The 16,737-nt window shown below is 39.5% G+C and overlaps 1 protein-coding gene across 10 annotated transcripts in view; it reads right to left on the bottom strand.

Moving 5' to 3' along the window:
• Positions 1–678: 678 nt before the first annotated feature.
• elavl4 (ELAV like neuron-specific RNA binding protein 4) overlaps positions 679–16,737 on the bottom strand; it is a 98,758-nt gene continuing 82,699 nt past the window's right edge. For 5 of the 10 annotated variants that reach the window (XM_034149804.1, XM_034149797.1, XM_034149802.1 and 2 more), the window contains 3 exons: positions 15,058–15,292; positions 8,064–8,102; positions 679–5,230 (listed from right to left, as the gene is read on the bottom strand). In XM_034149804.1, the coding sequence (XP_034005695.1) occupies positions 4,903–5,230; positions 8,064–8,102; positions 15,058–15,292 (602 nt within the window). In that variant the 3' untranslated portion in view covers positions 679–4,902. The remainder of the gene's footprint in view (positions 5,231–8,063; positions 8,103–15,057; positions 15,293–16,737) is intronic. The other 5 variants (XM_034149798.1, XM_034149803.1, XM_034149801.1 and 2 more) reach the window with 3 other exon arrangements.

The raw sequence follows: 16,737 nt of genomic DNA, 5'->3' as shown, positions 1-16,737 counted from the left end.
CTTCTGTTGTGTCGTATTTATAACGTGAAATCTTCCCCCAAGTGAAGACGGAAACATGTAGTTACGTTTTAAAACCAAAGACTGCAGTTATAATTAATGAAAGGAGAATCATGATTTTCTGCAAAACACTTATGATTAATAGGTTGTTTCACTTCTAATAAAAATGCTAAATGTTATTCATAGAGCGCTTTAATGGTACTTATTCAAATTCATGAATAAATGATAAACCTCAACACACCTACATATTAAAATACACTAAATTAATTATACATAATTCCTCTGAGCCAAAGATTACTGCCTCAAAAGACTCATGTTGTGCAAAAATTATACATTTTCAAAGAACTATAAAAAAGCCGTAAATATTAAAATGTGTGGAAATGGCAAACTATCAAATCTTGCTTGTTTTGTTATGCCTCAAAAATGATATATGTTATTGAAGTTGCTGCACATTGTCAGCCTAAATTGTTGATTCGTTCATGCTTATTTCAATGTACGCTACAAAGGTCAAAAATATTTAGTCAACGTCTCGTTGTGTAAGCTTTATTAATGAGCTGAATTATCATTAAACCCTTTTAGATTTCCCGTATTGAATCCAACCAATAACAAGTGAGTGGTAAGATGTCCCCTTATAAAAGTGTATTATATTGAAGTGCTTCATTCATCACAACAAGAAACATCCAAGCTCTTAACACCTCATTTTATTGTCCCAACATTCAAAAGTACAAATAATTCAAACACAACAGTTTTATGAAAAAGAAAAAACGAACATTTACAGCAAGATTTTTATTTTGTTTCCAGTTTCAGAAATGACCTAAACTAGCAAGGATAACATGAAGTCATTCATCGCAGTAATTGGATTAATAATAAGAATAAGAATACTAAGAATAATAGCAATAATAATCATAATAATCATCATTGATAATTGTTAAGTAATAACATAAGCAGGAGAGAGTAGAGAGAGCCGCGGTCATGGGGCCCTGTGAACATTTTTTCGTCTTTTTTGTCTTTAAAGATTTCGTTTATAGATTTTTCAGATAGTAAACAAACACGTCTCAGGAGGAAAACAAATGAAAACTGACAAGAAGAGCCGAGTTCCTCTGTTCACCTTCCCTCCTCCACTACTGGCTGCGTTGTTCCTACTGGCAGGCTGCCACTATAAGGCGCTACAGGGGATGGTGTGAGCCATAGGGGTGGGCATAGAGCGAGGTGACGCAGCCCCATGTTTCAGCACACACACACACACACACACACACACACACACACACACACACACACACACACACACACACACACACACACACACACACACACACACACACACACACACACACACACACACGTTCACTCAGGGATTCACACATATACTAAGTATACATGTGCACAAAACAGACCCCAATCGCACACACACAATCACAAACACGTAACCACGCCAACACACATAATGAGGACACGGCACACAACTACATAAAAGGAACATGCATACAAACATGCACACATGCGCACACACTCACACATGTGCACACAGGGTCTAGGCGGAAACACAGGCACGCATCGTAAGAGTTCAAAAGTCATACAAGTGTAGGAAATTAGTTCACACGTCAGAACAACATTCTACTGGGGTCGTTGCATAATTCAAGCTCCCGACGGCGGCGGGGAGCGTGAAGGGTCTGGTTGGTCTGTTGGTGGGTGGGTGGGTGGGTTTGTTGCCGTTAATGACGTTATAAAACTATGTGATTGGATGACGACGGGATGGCGATGAGGATATAGATGAGCCGGCCTGTCAGATGACTGAGGTGTGAGAGAGGAGGATGTCCCTATGCGAGCATGCGTCTGAGTGTTTGAAATGCTCTCCGCACACCTCCTTCATGTTTTCAAGTCTTAACAACAAACAAAATAATCCAATTCCGCATATTTATACTTCTGGAACCATTCCCTTTCACCTTTCAAAATATATAATATATATCATATTAGAGTATATAAAATATAGAATCGGTACAATCCCTTTTTCATTTCTCCAGAGTATAGCAACAACTGCTGTAAATCACAGTTGGTGTGCAATGGTAACAATTTCTGTTTTTTTTCTTTTTTTTAGATTTGTTGGTATGTCATTTGAAAACATGATTTTTAAAAATAAGTTTTGACTCTTAAGTGACCGATTTTTTAGTCCAGTGCAATGAATGACCCTCAAACAACAATGGGCATTTGCTCCCGTTTTTTTAAAATGTTATGTGCCCAAGCCTCCAAGAGCTGGATGTTATATAAAATGTTTCACTGAAAACTGAAAACGATGCTTTCAGACCCACATTTTTGCATAAGGTTTCATCACAAAGCGGTAGTAAGTGGAGGGAGGGTGTGGACGGAGTGGCTTTTTAGAACAACACAAACTTATCACAGGTTATATTGAACCAGAACGACTGTTTATAACATTCTATTAAGACTAAACTTTATTGAAAAAGATCTAAAGATTTCATTTGAACAAGACAAGAAAAAAGCAATAGCAAATGTAACTATTAACTAGGTTATGCATAGCGAGTAACTGTTTCTAGTAATAAGGGAAGAGCGTCCCCCAACCCTCCAGACATTTTTTTCAGTTTTCTTGACTTTTAGATTTTTTATATTGTAATTTTGATATATTGGTACAAAGCACGAACGTACTAAAAGTTCTCTCAGTGCAGTGGACTACTGGACGAGCCGCTCCACTAGTCGCTTTGTTCCCTTTTGCTCAGAAACGCCCCCTCCCTGTACCAGAATCACGCAAATACACAGACAATGAAACAAATAAATACATAAATACACAGATAAATAAACCAATTAATAAATATTGAATAAATACAAATAAATAGAAAAAATAAATAGTCTTAAAAAATAGATAAGTAAGTAAACAAATACAGTTATATTCTAAGCTTTTGTTCGGTTTCTTTTGCCGCGGTTAGCTAACTGAAAGTTAATCCAAATCTTTTTTTTTTCTCCACAAGCAACATGACAACAATTGAACAGTTTCCTCACAAGTTTTTCTAAGTAACTGAACCACCACTTCATAATAAGTTGTCATATGAAAAAGACAAGCTCAAACAAAAGAACAGTGACAACTCATATCGTACAGTAGATATTGTAAAACAAATGTAGACTATATATGTATATATATATATCATCTATTTGTACACAGCAAATAAAGACACAGTTGTCATAGATCCTTTTTAAGGAAACAAATATCTAGACTAACGGAACTAGCTAATCATCATTTAGTGTTGACAAACGTTTCACGCTCAGCAAGTAACCTAAAAAGTCAGCAAGCCAAACCAAAAAGATACCAACTCAAAGTTCAGTGATTCTTACAAGGCCCAACAAAATCAATCATCTGGTTTTTCAGCAAAGAAATCGTCTCACCAGATTCTTTTGGGCTTAACAATAAACAAATATTAAACAAAGAACAGCAGCTCAATTCAATGCCAACATCGAAGTATTTTTTTTATCTTTAAACAACACATAGAACAACAAACTTGGATATTTAAGATATGTGAATAATGTAGTATAGCACCTACTGTTGATCGCTAAAAGGAAGTTCTTTTCAAATTCACAAACGCAGAGCGAAGAAAAATGATATAGGTAATGTATAGTATGCTCTCTAAATGGATAGATGTGTATATATCTATTTACTGATATCCCATATTGACTCGATGGCGAAAACAAGTGGACAAAGGGTCTTCTTGCTTTGGGCTCTGGACTATAAGGATGGTTGGGCCTCGGAAAGACCCCACTCCCTTCCCTTTTGGGTATCGCTGTTGAATAATTACGCACTAGTACATATGTGAAAAATTACCAAAATCACCTGCCTCGGTTTGCATCCCTTCCATCTACAAAATCACCTCCAACTTGGATTCCCCAAAAAACAAGCAGACCTTCGATCCTATAAAGTACCACGGCAGAACGACAAGACAAGGTGGTGTCCCCCCCCTCCCGCCCCGGCCCCCCCTAGTTAGCCAGTCAAAATATTTTTCTCTTTTTTCAAATCCAGATTCTTGTAAAAATTCTTCAATAATTATTCTTTTAATTATCATTTATAAAAATAGATCTTCTTTCTCTTCATTTTTATCTTTTTCTAAACGCATTTGTTTCAAGCAAAGAGATCTTCTCTTTGGCAACAGTGTTATTTTTTTCTCTTAAATTACGTGTCATCAGGAAAGCTAACCCATCCCCTCCCTCGCCCCATCTCCCTGAACCCCAGTGAGGAAAGACATTATGTTAGAAATTCTTTTTTTTTTCTACATCAGAGTTACCGGGACTGTGGAATCCCATTTAATAATCGATAAGGGGACGTTTTTGATACACACTAAAAATGAATGAATGGTTCACCAATTTAAAAAAGAGCCTCCTCCCTTTCACCGACAGGGAGGTATATAATACTAACGACAGTGGATCCGGATTTACAAAAGAAAAACAAATCCTGAATCAAGACAGAGAAAAGGTTTTCAATCTAAAAAGGACATTCTCTTCTCTGAAATTAGGGGATACAGGGATTTGCTACTGTTTACACAGAAGAGAGAAAACTCATTGAAACAACCACAACGAACAGAAAGAATATACAACAAAGGGAAGCCTGCATTATCACAGGAGCCTCCGAAAAACGTATGAACATTTTCATCATTTCATTTTTGTAATACTTAGGCAACATTGGCTTATAGGTCCAAAGTTATAATATAAGCCATTTCTAGTTCAATTTATTTGATGGTTTGTTGGTTGCTTTGTGTTCCGGTTGGAGTTTGAGTTTGCTGTGTTGGATGGCTGTAGTAGAGGGTGGTAGTGACTGAAGGGGCTAAGGGACGGGGGGAGGAGGGGGGGTGAGGTTGGGGGCAATTTGGGAGCAGACAAAGTCGCAGGGCAACTGCTTCTACCTGTTAAAGTTCAGGACTTGTGTGTCTTGTTGGTCTTGAAGGAGACTTGCAAGACGCGGTCGCCCAACCTGTAGCCGTTGAGACTGGCGATGGCCATGGCCGCCTCGTCGTAATTCGTCATGGTGACGAAGCCGAAGCCTTTGCACTTGTTGGTGTTGAAGTCGCGGATCACCTTCACGTTGTTGACGGCTCCGAAGGGCCCGAACAGCTGCCAGAGCACGCTCTCATCCGAGTCCGGGGACAGGTTGTACACGAAGATGCACCACCCGGTGCCCGTGTGCCCGGGGATGTTCATGCCCACCAGGCTGGTCATGCTGTCAATGGTGATAGGGGAGAACCTGAGAGGAGAGGGAGAGCAGAAGAAGGGGGGAGAGACAAGAGGGAGTGTTAATGGAGAGTCGAGGTGGACGGGTGAACTTAATGTCTGCATGTACTGTTCATGAAATGGCCATAAACCGGTGAAAAACATGTCGATTAGTCTTTTGAGAGCCACGTTCTTAAACATAATCCTCCTTAAAAATCTAAAAGCTTGCCATGACGCTCGCCAGCTACTTTCTACAGCCTTAAGAAATAACAAGCTTCCCTAGTTTTCTGACCAAACTCCAAAAAGCTGATCTCCAAACCCCGTCTGAACTAGGGTGCATCTGCATGGGGCTTTATTGAAAGGGCATGTGTGTTCATGCAGAGGTTAGTGGATGTGTGTCTCCATAGCTACTACTAAATGAGCTCCTCAATTCTGAGAGGCCTCCTGTCAGGAGTGACGACAGCGCAGCGTGCCGAGCTGTTTCTCTGCTGAAGGAGATGCAGACGAAGGTTCAGTCTTTGTGTCCTTGAGTGGCTCTTTTAGGAGCTAAATTGCAGGAAGTTGTTGAATTGAAGCGATGCTAGGAATCCATCAAAGATCACGCCATCACGGCTAAATCTGTTCTCATTCGCCTCATAATTTTCCCTCTTTTTCTTGTGATGCAAGAGATTTGAATCCTCAGTTGACTTCACTTAATTGCCTTTCCGCTCAAAGGGAAAGGGAAAGGAGGAACAAAAAAAAAACCCCACTTTTAAATAAAAGGTAAATGAGATCAAAATGTTCATTTCTTATTCCACCTCTCTTCAAGAAACGACTATAGGCATTATTGGGCGTGCTTTAATTGATATTTCCGCTTTGCTGCAGCTGTCTCAGAGAAGGCTGCTTTCTTAAGAGAAAAGGGAGGGAGGGAAGAGGGGAGCAAACTAAATGGAAGCACTTTGCAGCCTAGTGGCATTAAGGTACAAAGTGTATTCCTCCCACAGTCTGCAGGGTGTTCTGTTCTCTTCGTGAGCCGGTGGCACTGATCGATAGCACCCCTCTCTCTCTCCAGTGACTATATATGGCCGGCAATCACTGCGACCTTCCTGCATGACTTTGGTCTCGCAGAGTTTGCTTCTGGCCATTGTCGTAGCCGTGCACGTAATACAAGCACCTAGGGTTACTGTAAAAGCTCTGATTGGACTTTCTTTTAGTGTGTAAAGTAAGTGAACAGATTATGGTACTATATCTTTCGGTATGATAAAGATAGAAGGGATTTTCTTTATATTCCCCCTGCAGAAAACAGTGTTATAAAAGATTCCTTTGTCTCACACATATCTCTCCATGGCCGAGATGTATTGTTGAGAATATTTTCTCCAATATGAAGAATCTAAACTGGCTTCATGGCGTCGAGGACTCGTCTGATATGCTCGGCTGGGTTCAGGCCTCTCCTGCTGGGCGCGGAAAAAACTCCCGGGTGATTTATATGCAAAAGCCGGAGTACTGTATGTGTGGAGGATTGTGAGAGTGTGACGGTTTGGAGGCTGGCTAACACTCTCCACTGTGAGGACGTGGAGTTGTGTGTCTGTGTGTGCAAGCGTGCATGCGAGCGTACCCATCAGAGCGGGACCAAACACTAACCAATGTTACAGACGAGACCAGGGGTTGCATAGCAACAGTGTAGCTGACCAGATATCTATTCTGTCCATTTTAAAGCGAACCATCTCCAGCTCTTAACACCTTTCTTCTCTTTCCTTTCAAATAATAACCTCAGATCACCGGAAAGCACTTCTAACTTGGTAGCATGCTTTGCAATCAGGACGGCTGAATCGCACACTATTTTCATCTTAAGAAAATTATGTTACGACTTAAAGTGCTTATCGGGCATGGGAGGCAGTGAGGGTTGAACACAATTATAGCTTTTCCCGGGAACTCGCTAAGGGAACATTTCTCTGGAGCTAAAGCTTCCTCCCTGTTTGAGTTGCTAAGCTGACTTCAGATGGTGTCCCCTGTGCTTGCAACATGCAAGATGCCACTGTCAGCGCATGAAACATCTATCACCACAGTGGCTGCTGCTCGGGGTTATGTAAGACCTAAGGTAGCGAGAAAGCAAAATGAAACATGGAGGCGAAAGGAAGGAATTTGAGCAGAGCAGTGCCGAGCAAAGCTGGAGCTGTCTGCAGTGAAACAGCATTCCCTGTTTCCAGCAGGGATCCAGGTTCATCCCGCCTCATCCTGCGTCTTTTCTCTACTTATCTCAGCCAAAGATATAAGGCAATTTATAGTTTTGTCATTGCTTCCACTGAACCTATGTATCCATCCAATAAAGGATTGGATACATAGTTAAAAGTGGATATACAAAGGTTTTATTCTCATGATAATGTGTTCAATCGGAGAGACCAATTCAAAATGGCTCCTTTTTATGAAGGTTTGATTCTGAGCTATAACTGTGGGGTGACGAGGCAGGAGAACCTGAATCCGGTAGAAATAAACACACCTAGAAATTAAGAGTTTAACACCAGAGAACACAATCCATTCAGTACACAGAAACAACCCAAAACATTCCAAACAACACCAGCACGGGTCATAATGAAAACAAAGCAAATCCATCACCACTGAAAACAAGCACTAATTGTTTTCAGATTTTTTTTTTAACACCGTTAAGTGGTTGGTAGGGTTTTAAAAAACCAACTCAAGCTTACGAGGGAAAACAAACAAATGAAAGAACCAAAAATGCAGTTGACCTTGAACTAATTGAAAACGCAAAGTGACTGCAAAAATACAAGGAAACATAAACTAACAAAAGAAGAAAAAAAACAGAGAAAAAGGATATTGAAAAATCATTGAGTCAACATGGACATCTGGCATTGGGTGAAGTTTTTAATTACCTCTTTACGCCATAGGCCATATTAAGCAAATTGTCCAGCCTGTAAAGAGAAGGAGGGTTCTGGGGTTAATGGTGGGCAGATGGTCGACTCACTCAATGGAACTAATGTTAAGTCCCTGCAGGAACTCGAGGGTCCTCCTCACTCAAAAACAAACAAACTCATCTATAGTTGGCCCATTACACTGAGGAGCCCCACCAGAAAATGCTATCATCGGATAATGAAGCGACAGTACCATCAGTATGCTGGTACTAGCTTGGCGACTGCAGTGATAGCATAGCCCTGCGCTAGCTTACGCCAGAGCAGAGAGGCACATAACTTTACTGTTGGTGACTAATACAAGACGACAGCAGTGGACTGGTCACAGTTTAGTATTATAATCACATATAGATATATATATATAGTAGCCCTCATGGCGGCTGGGCGTTAGCATAGCATAGCACATGGCACTACTAGGATGCTAGGCTAGCCATGGTGCTACGCAATGGCAAATTACTTTCAGTACGTTCAGGTATACATACAATTTGTGCAGCCACATTAATGCTTTATTGGAAGATGATTTTCTTGGACTATTGTCTTTGATTCATCGTAACTCAATTGCGGGTTTGATGACAGGAAGTGATCCAGAGTTCTGTCAGTGTAATGGTTTGGCATTTGAATGACGGTGAGCGAGCGAGGTGACGATTAGTATGTTTTTGAATGAGGTGGACTAACAAAAGAAAACACAAAGAACATTAAACCAGCCATGAAATTGTGAATGTCTGTCTTCGTGATCAGGGTCAGCTGGTTAAGTGCTCACAGGTCAGATGGAAAGTGTTAGTGAAACAGGGCCCTCGGTCTAAAAGGGTTTGGGAAATGTTTTGGTTTTAGTAGCCATTGCATTGAAGGGTACATTTAAGTGTGTGTGTGAGAGGCGGACTTCAGAAACCTGTGGGCTGTATGAAATATTGGCCCTCTTGGATGGATGCAGTCTGCTGACTCAATGACCTTCATTCCTCACTTGGGTCTGGCCTGTCTCATGTCTTATTAACTCCTCCGGCCTAATGGACAGAGGCCACGGCTTATTGAGCAACAGCTGGCCAGCGACACCTCGTTCCTCCTGAAAACACTTAAAAACTCTCTGACTTTGACTCCACTAGCCCCGCTGCTCCTCCTTGTCTCTTCCAGTCAACAAGCATTAGCTTCTACACAGCATTAACGTCTTATCTTTAAATGTTTTATCACAACATACTGTAGTCAGGCTTAATCTTCTACAATGAGAAGCTGGCATTCTCACATGATGAATAAACAACTTCATTATTATTTGATTTTAATTAGGTGGGCAATTAGGTTGTGAAGGGTTTTATTTAATAACTTGTTCAAGAATAATCGCAATACTATTAACAATGATTATTTAAAATCGAATTGCATGTTAGAGATAACAGATCTTTTAATCAGGGACAATAAAACAACTGGGTGCCAGGTAATTGATGTTAAGTACCTTATAAATAAGAAATCTTAGTACTGATGATCAGGACACCAACGCACAGCAATAACATGTTTTAAATATTATTTACAAGCTGCAAGTATTGATTTTTATTTATTTAAACCTTTAAGATGCATTTAATAAAAAAGTCATCTAGTCATACGTCCTTTCAAAGAAATCCCCACGTTGAAGATAATTGATTAATTCATTTTTGTATTTTTCAAGCTATTTTTGTATTTTGTAGGCCTACTTATTATCGGGTGTGTCTGCTCTGTTGCCCTTTTCTCCCCGCTGATATAACCCTGAATTAAGAGCCCTAAAACAAAGGACAAGATAGTAGTGGAAGGGGTCTACGGAGTCATTAAAGCAGTAATTAGCTCATTACGTGGGAAGCGAACAAACAGGCTGCTTTGTGGGTAAATGAGTCAATTGTAGAGGATGCTCAGAGGCGCGGGAGGACATCTGCTGGACGCCATGCCGAAGGGCCACAACAAAACAACCTGCTGCTGCCTCTCTCTCCACCTCACGCACACCGATGCTCGCTCCCCACACACACACTCCGGCAGCTTTTCACACTGCCTCTCCAAGCTCCACATAAACAATGGCGCCTTTTGTTCTTTCTCTCAATGCACGTTAATGGAGGAATGGGTGTTTTTGTCTTCCGCCTTTTTATTTGAAACAAAAACCCGTTCAATTAAAATTGGCTCCTGCCCCGGATATAATAAGGCTAATTTGCTAATTAGCGCCATTAGTTAACGACGGAGGACCTCGCTGCATTGTGCTCGAGTCGGAGATGTTTGATGGTCTTTGAGAGCGACCAAAGCATATTATACATCGCCTTGTGTTGCAGCAGGCCAACATGGTTTAGTCACACAGGATGGATGCATTTATAATTATGTTTCTCACTTACCTATAAGCAGCAGCACGAATGTGTTAAGTTTGGAAACAAGGAGTATCATTTTTATCATTTCTAAAGGGGTTTTTCCCCAGAGCTAATCTTGTTTCAGGCATACTGCAGGGGATATGTCTGTCTTTCTTTTATTAATTACATGTATTTTGTATCTTTGAAACATACAAATATTTCATTTTTTAACACATTTTTGAGTAGAATGGAACAAACGGTATATTAGGTTTGACTGCATACTGAACCCTAACCCTTTTTGCCTTTTCTTTGTTAATTACATCTTTGAAACATACAAATATTTAATTTAATACTTTTATCACTACATATTTTTGAGTAAAATGGTGCAAACGGTGTATTAGCTCTGACTGAATACTATGTTGGATCAGGGAGAAGAGCAGGAGTATCAGCTTTCTAATCTCTAATGGGGTTTTTCCCCAGACCTAATCTCGTTTGAGGAATACTTCAGGGGATATTTTTGCCTTTTCTTTGTTAATTACATCTTTGAAACATACAAATATTTAATTTTGTACTTTTATCACTACACATAAAAATGTGTAGTGATAAAAGTACAAAATTAAATGGATGGATCAAACGGTGTATTAGGTTTGACTGAATACTGTGTCGGATCAGGGAGAAGAGCAGGAGTATCAGCTTTCTAATGGATTTTCTATCCCAGTGCCAATTTACATTTGTTTCAAGCAAACAAGTATATCCTTTCTGCTTTATTATTATTAGTTCATTAAATGTATTTACATTTAAAACATACACATATCTTACTTTAGATTAGAACACACAGTGGCTCAGGTTTGACTGAATACTGTGTTGACTTAGTATCAGATTTAAATCTCTTAATTGATTTTTCTCCCAGGGCTAATTTACATTTCATTTTGTTTCAGGCATACATGATTAGATCCTTCTGGCTTCAAGTTAATTATATGTATTTTAACCTTTTGAAACAATCGTTCACATCTTACTTTAGATTTAATATAGTATACCAACAGTAGTTTGGTTGTTTGAGGCATACATCCTTTTTGCTTCATATTCTTTAGTGAGTCACAAGCATATTTACTTCTTGAGTAAATTGTATCTTAGTATACATTTAATTAAGTCTCCTTACGAGATCAACAGAACAAACGGTAGCTCAGGTTTGACTGAACACCGTGATAAATAAGGGAGTTTTTGCGCTGCCTTTAAAGGATTTCGAAATAAAAGAAAGAAAGGGAAACTGCGCATACATCGTACACATTTCCCACTTCTGAAATGTTGGGGTTTTTCGAGGCAGGTTTGGGAGCAGGAGCACAGAGACGCAGTTAGGAAGTGTCCTGTGAGTCGAGATGAGAAGCGACAGCTCTCCTGCAGAGCCTGTAAATTGGCTTGGCGTATCACAGACACACAGCCACGCTACATCGCTCAGGTGTCACACCAGGGAAGCCGCTCCGCCAGAAAAATACCTTTCCGAGCGCTGACTTTGATAGAGAGTAAACAGCACGACCGGCTTACTGTTATTGAAAGAGAGGGGGAAATTGTATAAGCACATCTCGTCTTTTCCCAATTCAGAAAATGCTCCTCGTTGGATCGGATGATAGCGTCGTTGTGCCATCGCTTGTTTCTGTGTCGTGTTTTGTTAAAGTGGAAGTTAGCGTGATTTGAGCCCTGATAGCTAACGTTTACATGAAAGACAAATACTTGTTTGTGTCATTAGCGAGTGACAGGACATGACTATATGTATGCCATATATACAGCATATACAAATACTGTATATGATAAGGTACAGCTTGTCGTTTTGGAAAAGACTTGAAGTGCTTAATATGCACTCTATTTAATTAGATTGAATCGAGGTTAAACCCTAAATCCTTAAATTTAATTGGGTATCATTTGTTTTGATTTGCCAAATGTTCATTGGATTAAAAACATTAGTCTCTCCGACATAACTCCAGCTTCTTACGCAGGGCAGTATTTCATTTATGCTTTTAAAAAGATCTATTTGAAGTGAGACAATTTGCAGTTCTGTGCCTAATGTGACCACATGATGCCAAATGTGGGCTTTAAATTAGTACGGGAACGTTTGATTAACATTTACAACAATCCAAATACATGTTGTTTAGCCCTCACAGGCAGCGTTCTGGGATGTGTTGACAGGATGGCAGCATGATGAAATGAGGGGAAATACGTAGTTGTGAACGACAGAACCCCACAGTCTCTTATGAACAGATCCTCTCTAATCTGGGTGGACCCGCACAGTTTGATGTATCGACACCTGCGTCGGCTGCAGAGCTCACACCTGTTGTTCAAAAGGAAGGGGAGGGGGGGGGACTTGTTTTCTGAAATAAATGTTCACAGGAGAAAAAAAGTGCATCACTGCTGGTAGATAAGATTCTGCTGTGACTCATGCTCTCTTCCTGTAGGTGTAACATCCCCCGACGTTTTAAATTGCATTTGGTGCGAATGTTTTCCAAATCAGGCTTGTTGTTTAGAACAGATGTGGTGGATAAAACTCATTTATCGTTACATAAACCGAGAACAATTGCCATCGAGAATGAAACTGATGATGTTAAATAGCAATCCTGTGTTTCTTTTAATGATAGCGAACCCACTGAAGTTTTTATACCTTATACTTGTTTTAGAAATCATGATGCTGTGTATCACTGTGTCTAAATGTCGGCTGCTTTCCAGCACTCTGAACTTGAACTCCTGAACCTGGAGATTTCCAACCTTTTGGGCAAATGTTCCTGGTGACCCCGTTCTTATTCTTCATCCTTTTAAGCCCCGAGCATTTTGTGTTTCATTTCGTTACATCATGAGCTAAGTAGGGCTGGTGAGTAGGAGCAGATGCTGATCGTGGAAAGTTTATATCCCTCTCTGATTTCACATTTAAAGGCTCCTGGTTATGCTTAAATGTTAACGATATGGCCATTAAGAGTGTCACGATACCAGTTCCAGTGATATGTCACAATTATCTTATCCATGGTTAACACCAAAAACAAACACATAACTTCCATGAACTTCCAAATGAACTCCTTTTAATTTCTTACTGTTCCCTCTCTAATAATTAATTCCCAATATAATATACATATTATATTGTTGATAAATAGTGTTGAAGTTTCTCCACAAAGCCATCATTTTACTCGATTACAATTGAACACATCCTCACAACATAATTCATCTTTGCTCAATAGTTAATTTTACTAAATGTAGCATGAATGCACTTTAATGCAACTCTATTGAACCTCTTTTAACCAGTTCTCCTCCTGACAATTTCAACATCAATTTGTTGTTCAAAATGTAGAATTACTAGGAAAAAAATTGGGTGCGTCCCCTGGATGTTTCCATAGTGAGTTTACTGCATCCAGAACACAATTTATGACTTACTCATGGTACCTACAGTACTGTGGAAAAGCAAGTACCGGTACCTTCACATATTTTTTTGTGTGGCAGTGAGTTAGGTATCGGTTCTCGTGATACCCTTACTGGCCATTATTATTTTAACACACAATCTTAAGCTCTGGAAAATAAGGCCAAAATACACATTGGGTGTCTAGCTAGACTTCTAACGTCACGTTTTTTTGACTGCTTGTAGATTTGACTATTTTATTTATTTGTATTAGGAATCCAATATCTTCAAATGTAGATCTTCAAACTACTACTCATCTTGAATCTGACTCTATGAGAGGTCAATCCAAGTGTTAAAAGAGCTCCTGCAGTGAGTCACTTTAAATGTTTAATGGAGAAAATGAATGGGAACCCAAACTTCTAACATTGGTTATCAATCAAGAATTTAGGTGGGGTCACTGTATGAACATGAGAAACCCTTACACTGGCTGAGCTCCAACGGTGGGGAAACTCTGCATTAAGTACACATTATTTAAAACCATATACCCAATATAAGTCTTCACCACTGTCTGGACTCTCTCCCACCCTCTCATGTCTCTCTTCCTCCTCCATGAACACATTTTAAAGCTCTGGTAAAGTTATTGCCAAAATGCACCGTGAGTTTCTAGCTTAACTTCTAACGTTACGGTTTTTTCTATGTACACAAGCATTTGACTATTTGATTAACTTATATTAAGAATCCAATATCTTCAAATGTAGATCTTCAAACTACTACTCATCTTGAATCTGACTCTGAGAGGTCAATCCAAGTCTTACAAGAGCTCCTGCAGCGAATCACTTTAAAATGTTTTATGGGGAAAATGAATGGGACTTTTGTAATCGAAAATAAGTCCTTCATCTTCACAACTATCTGACACATTTTAAACGTCTAACATTGGTTATCAAGCAACAATTGTGGTGGGGTCACCAAATGAATATGAGCAACCCTTACACTGGCTGAGCTCCCAATTACTTGTATATAGACTATTCTGCACAATTTCTATTATATTCTATTTGATTTACTTCCCACTATTTCATCTGTTTTATTGCACTGTTGGAGGAGCCTGTGACCTCAGATGTTCATTGTCATAACTACACTGTAGCTACACATGACAATACAAGCCTTGAACCTTGAAGGTGGGGAAACTCTGCATTAAATACACATTATTTACAACCATCTACCCAATATAACTCTAGACCCTTTCCCACCCTCTCGTCTCTCTTCCTCCTCCATGAACATCTCTTTCCCCAGCACTCACCTGAACCTCTGGGCCTGGTGGTGCAGGGGTCCGGGGTATCTGCGGTTGGGGGACTGGTAGAGTTGTGACAGGAGGGCTTGGCTGGTCTTCTGGCTGGGGTTGTTGGCGAACTTGACGGTGATGGGCTCTGCGGCGCCGGAGGGCTTCTGTCCGTTCAGACCCTTGATGGCCTCCTCAGCCTCTATCCTCTTATCAAAGCGGATGAAACCCACACCTCGGGAGCCACCTGCGGGGCCAGCACATCAGAAACAGACACAGGCTCCTTTTACTTCACAGGGTTTGGACAACACAAGAGTCAACAACAAATGTGGCACGTTTCTATTTCTGTTGACTTTATAGTCTTTTAATTTCTCTATTGTACAGTACAATGCATTGTTTTCATGCTGCTGCAACGCACACATTAGAAACTCTTAGACACAGCAACAGTCTTATTCTATTGACGTTATTACCTTGTTATTATCCAAAGGTCATAATGGTTTTGAGTCAGACTTTGCAACATCTGTCCAGGGACTACAGATGAAAAATCCAGTCCAACAATTGTAAACAACACAACCCCCTCTTAATTTACAGGGTTTGGACACAGCAAAAGTCAACAACAGTCTATGTTGTATTTCCACATGTCAGGGTTCATACACTTTTTCAGGTTTATTTGAACATGGAACAGGAAAATAAGGTCTGCATATGAAACATGTTGTGCCTATCATGTAGTAGGCTTACTAGCTTCTCCACGCTAAAGCAACTAAAATCTCTCACCAGCAAAATACCTCGTCAGTTAAATGCCATTTTACGTTTCATTACTATACGATACAGTGTTTATTATCATTATAGTATTACTATTTTGGCGATTAGATAAAATATAAATTATATTTGATGCAACTTTAGTTACATTTCCATGACTTTTCTAAAACTTTGGAAAAAATATTGTTTTCCATAACTTTTCCAGGGCCTGGAATTAGCATTTTGAATTTCCATGACTTTTCCAGGTTTTCAATGACCGTAAGAACCCTGACATGTATATTTTTTACTTTTTTAATGCTATTTTATTTCTATTTGAGAGGTTTACATTTTGGATTGTTTATTTATAGTCTTTTAATTTGTATTGTACAATTCCTTTTCGTGCTGCTGCAACGCAAACATTTCCCAAATTAGGATCAATTAAGTACTTCTTATTTTAGACACAGAAACAGTCAACAACAGTCTATGTTGTCTATTTCTATTGACTTTATTACCTTGTTATTTTTTAAATGTCACGATTGTTTTTAGTCAAGACTTTGCAACATCTGTCCCCGGACTACAGAGGAGAAATCCAGTCCAACATTTTTCTGAACAGTTCTTTAAATATTAGGATAATCTGGTGTATAATATGTATCAAGTTTCATGGGTTACAATTATATAAATATATATTGAGATACTGTAATATAAGCAATACATTCTTACTCTGAGCTGTAGTGGAGTCGAAGTACAGAGTAGCATAAAATAGAAATACTCAAGTAAAGTACAAGTATCTCAAAAATTGTACTTAACACTTAAGTAAATGTACTGAGTTACTTCCCCCCTCTGCTTACAACCTTATAATCCTTATATTTTTGCAAATCCATCGAGCCCGTCCTCTTTCAGCAAACTAGAGAAGCCTGAGATGAATACTATATGAGACACACACACACACACACACACACACAC

This window comes from Trematomus bernacchii, unplaced genomic scaffold (assembly GCF_902827165.1).
Source record: "Trematomus bernacchii unplaced genomic scaffold, fTreBer1.1, whole genome shotgun sequence".
NCBI lineage: Eukaryota > Metazoa > Chordata > Actinopteri > Perciformes > Nototheniidae > Trematomus > Trematomus bernacchii.
This window is presented reverse-complemented; position numbering and strand designations above follow the sequence as displayed.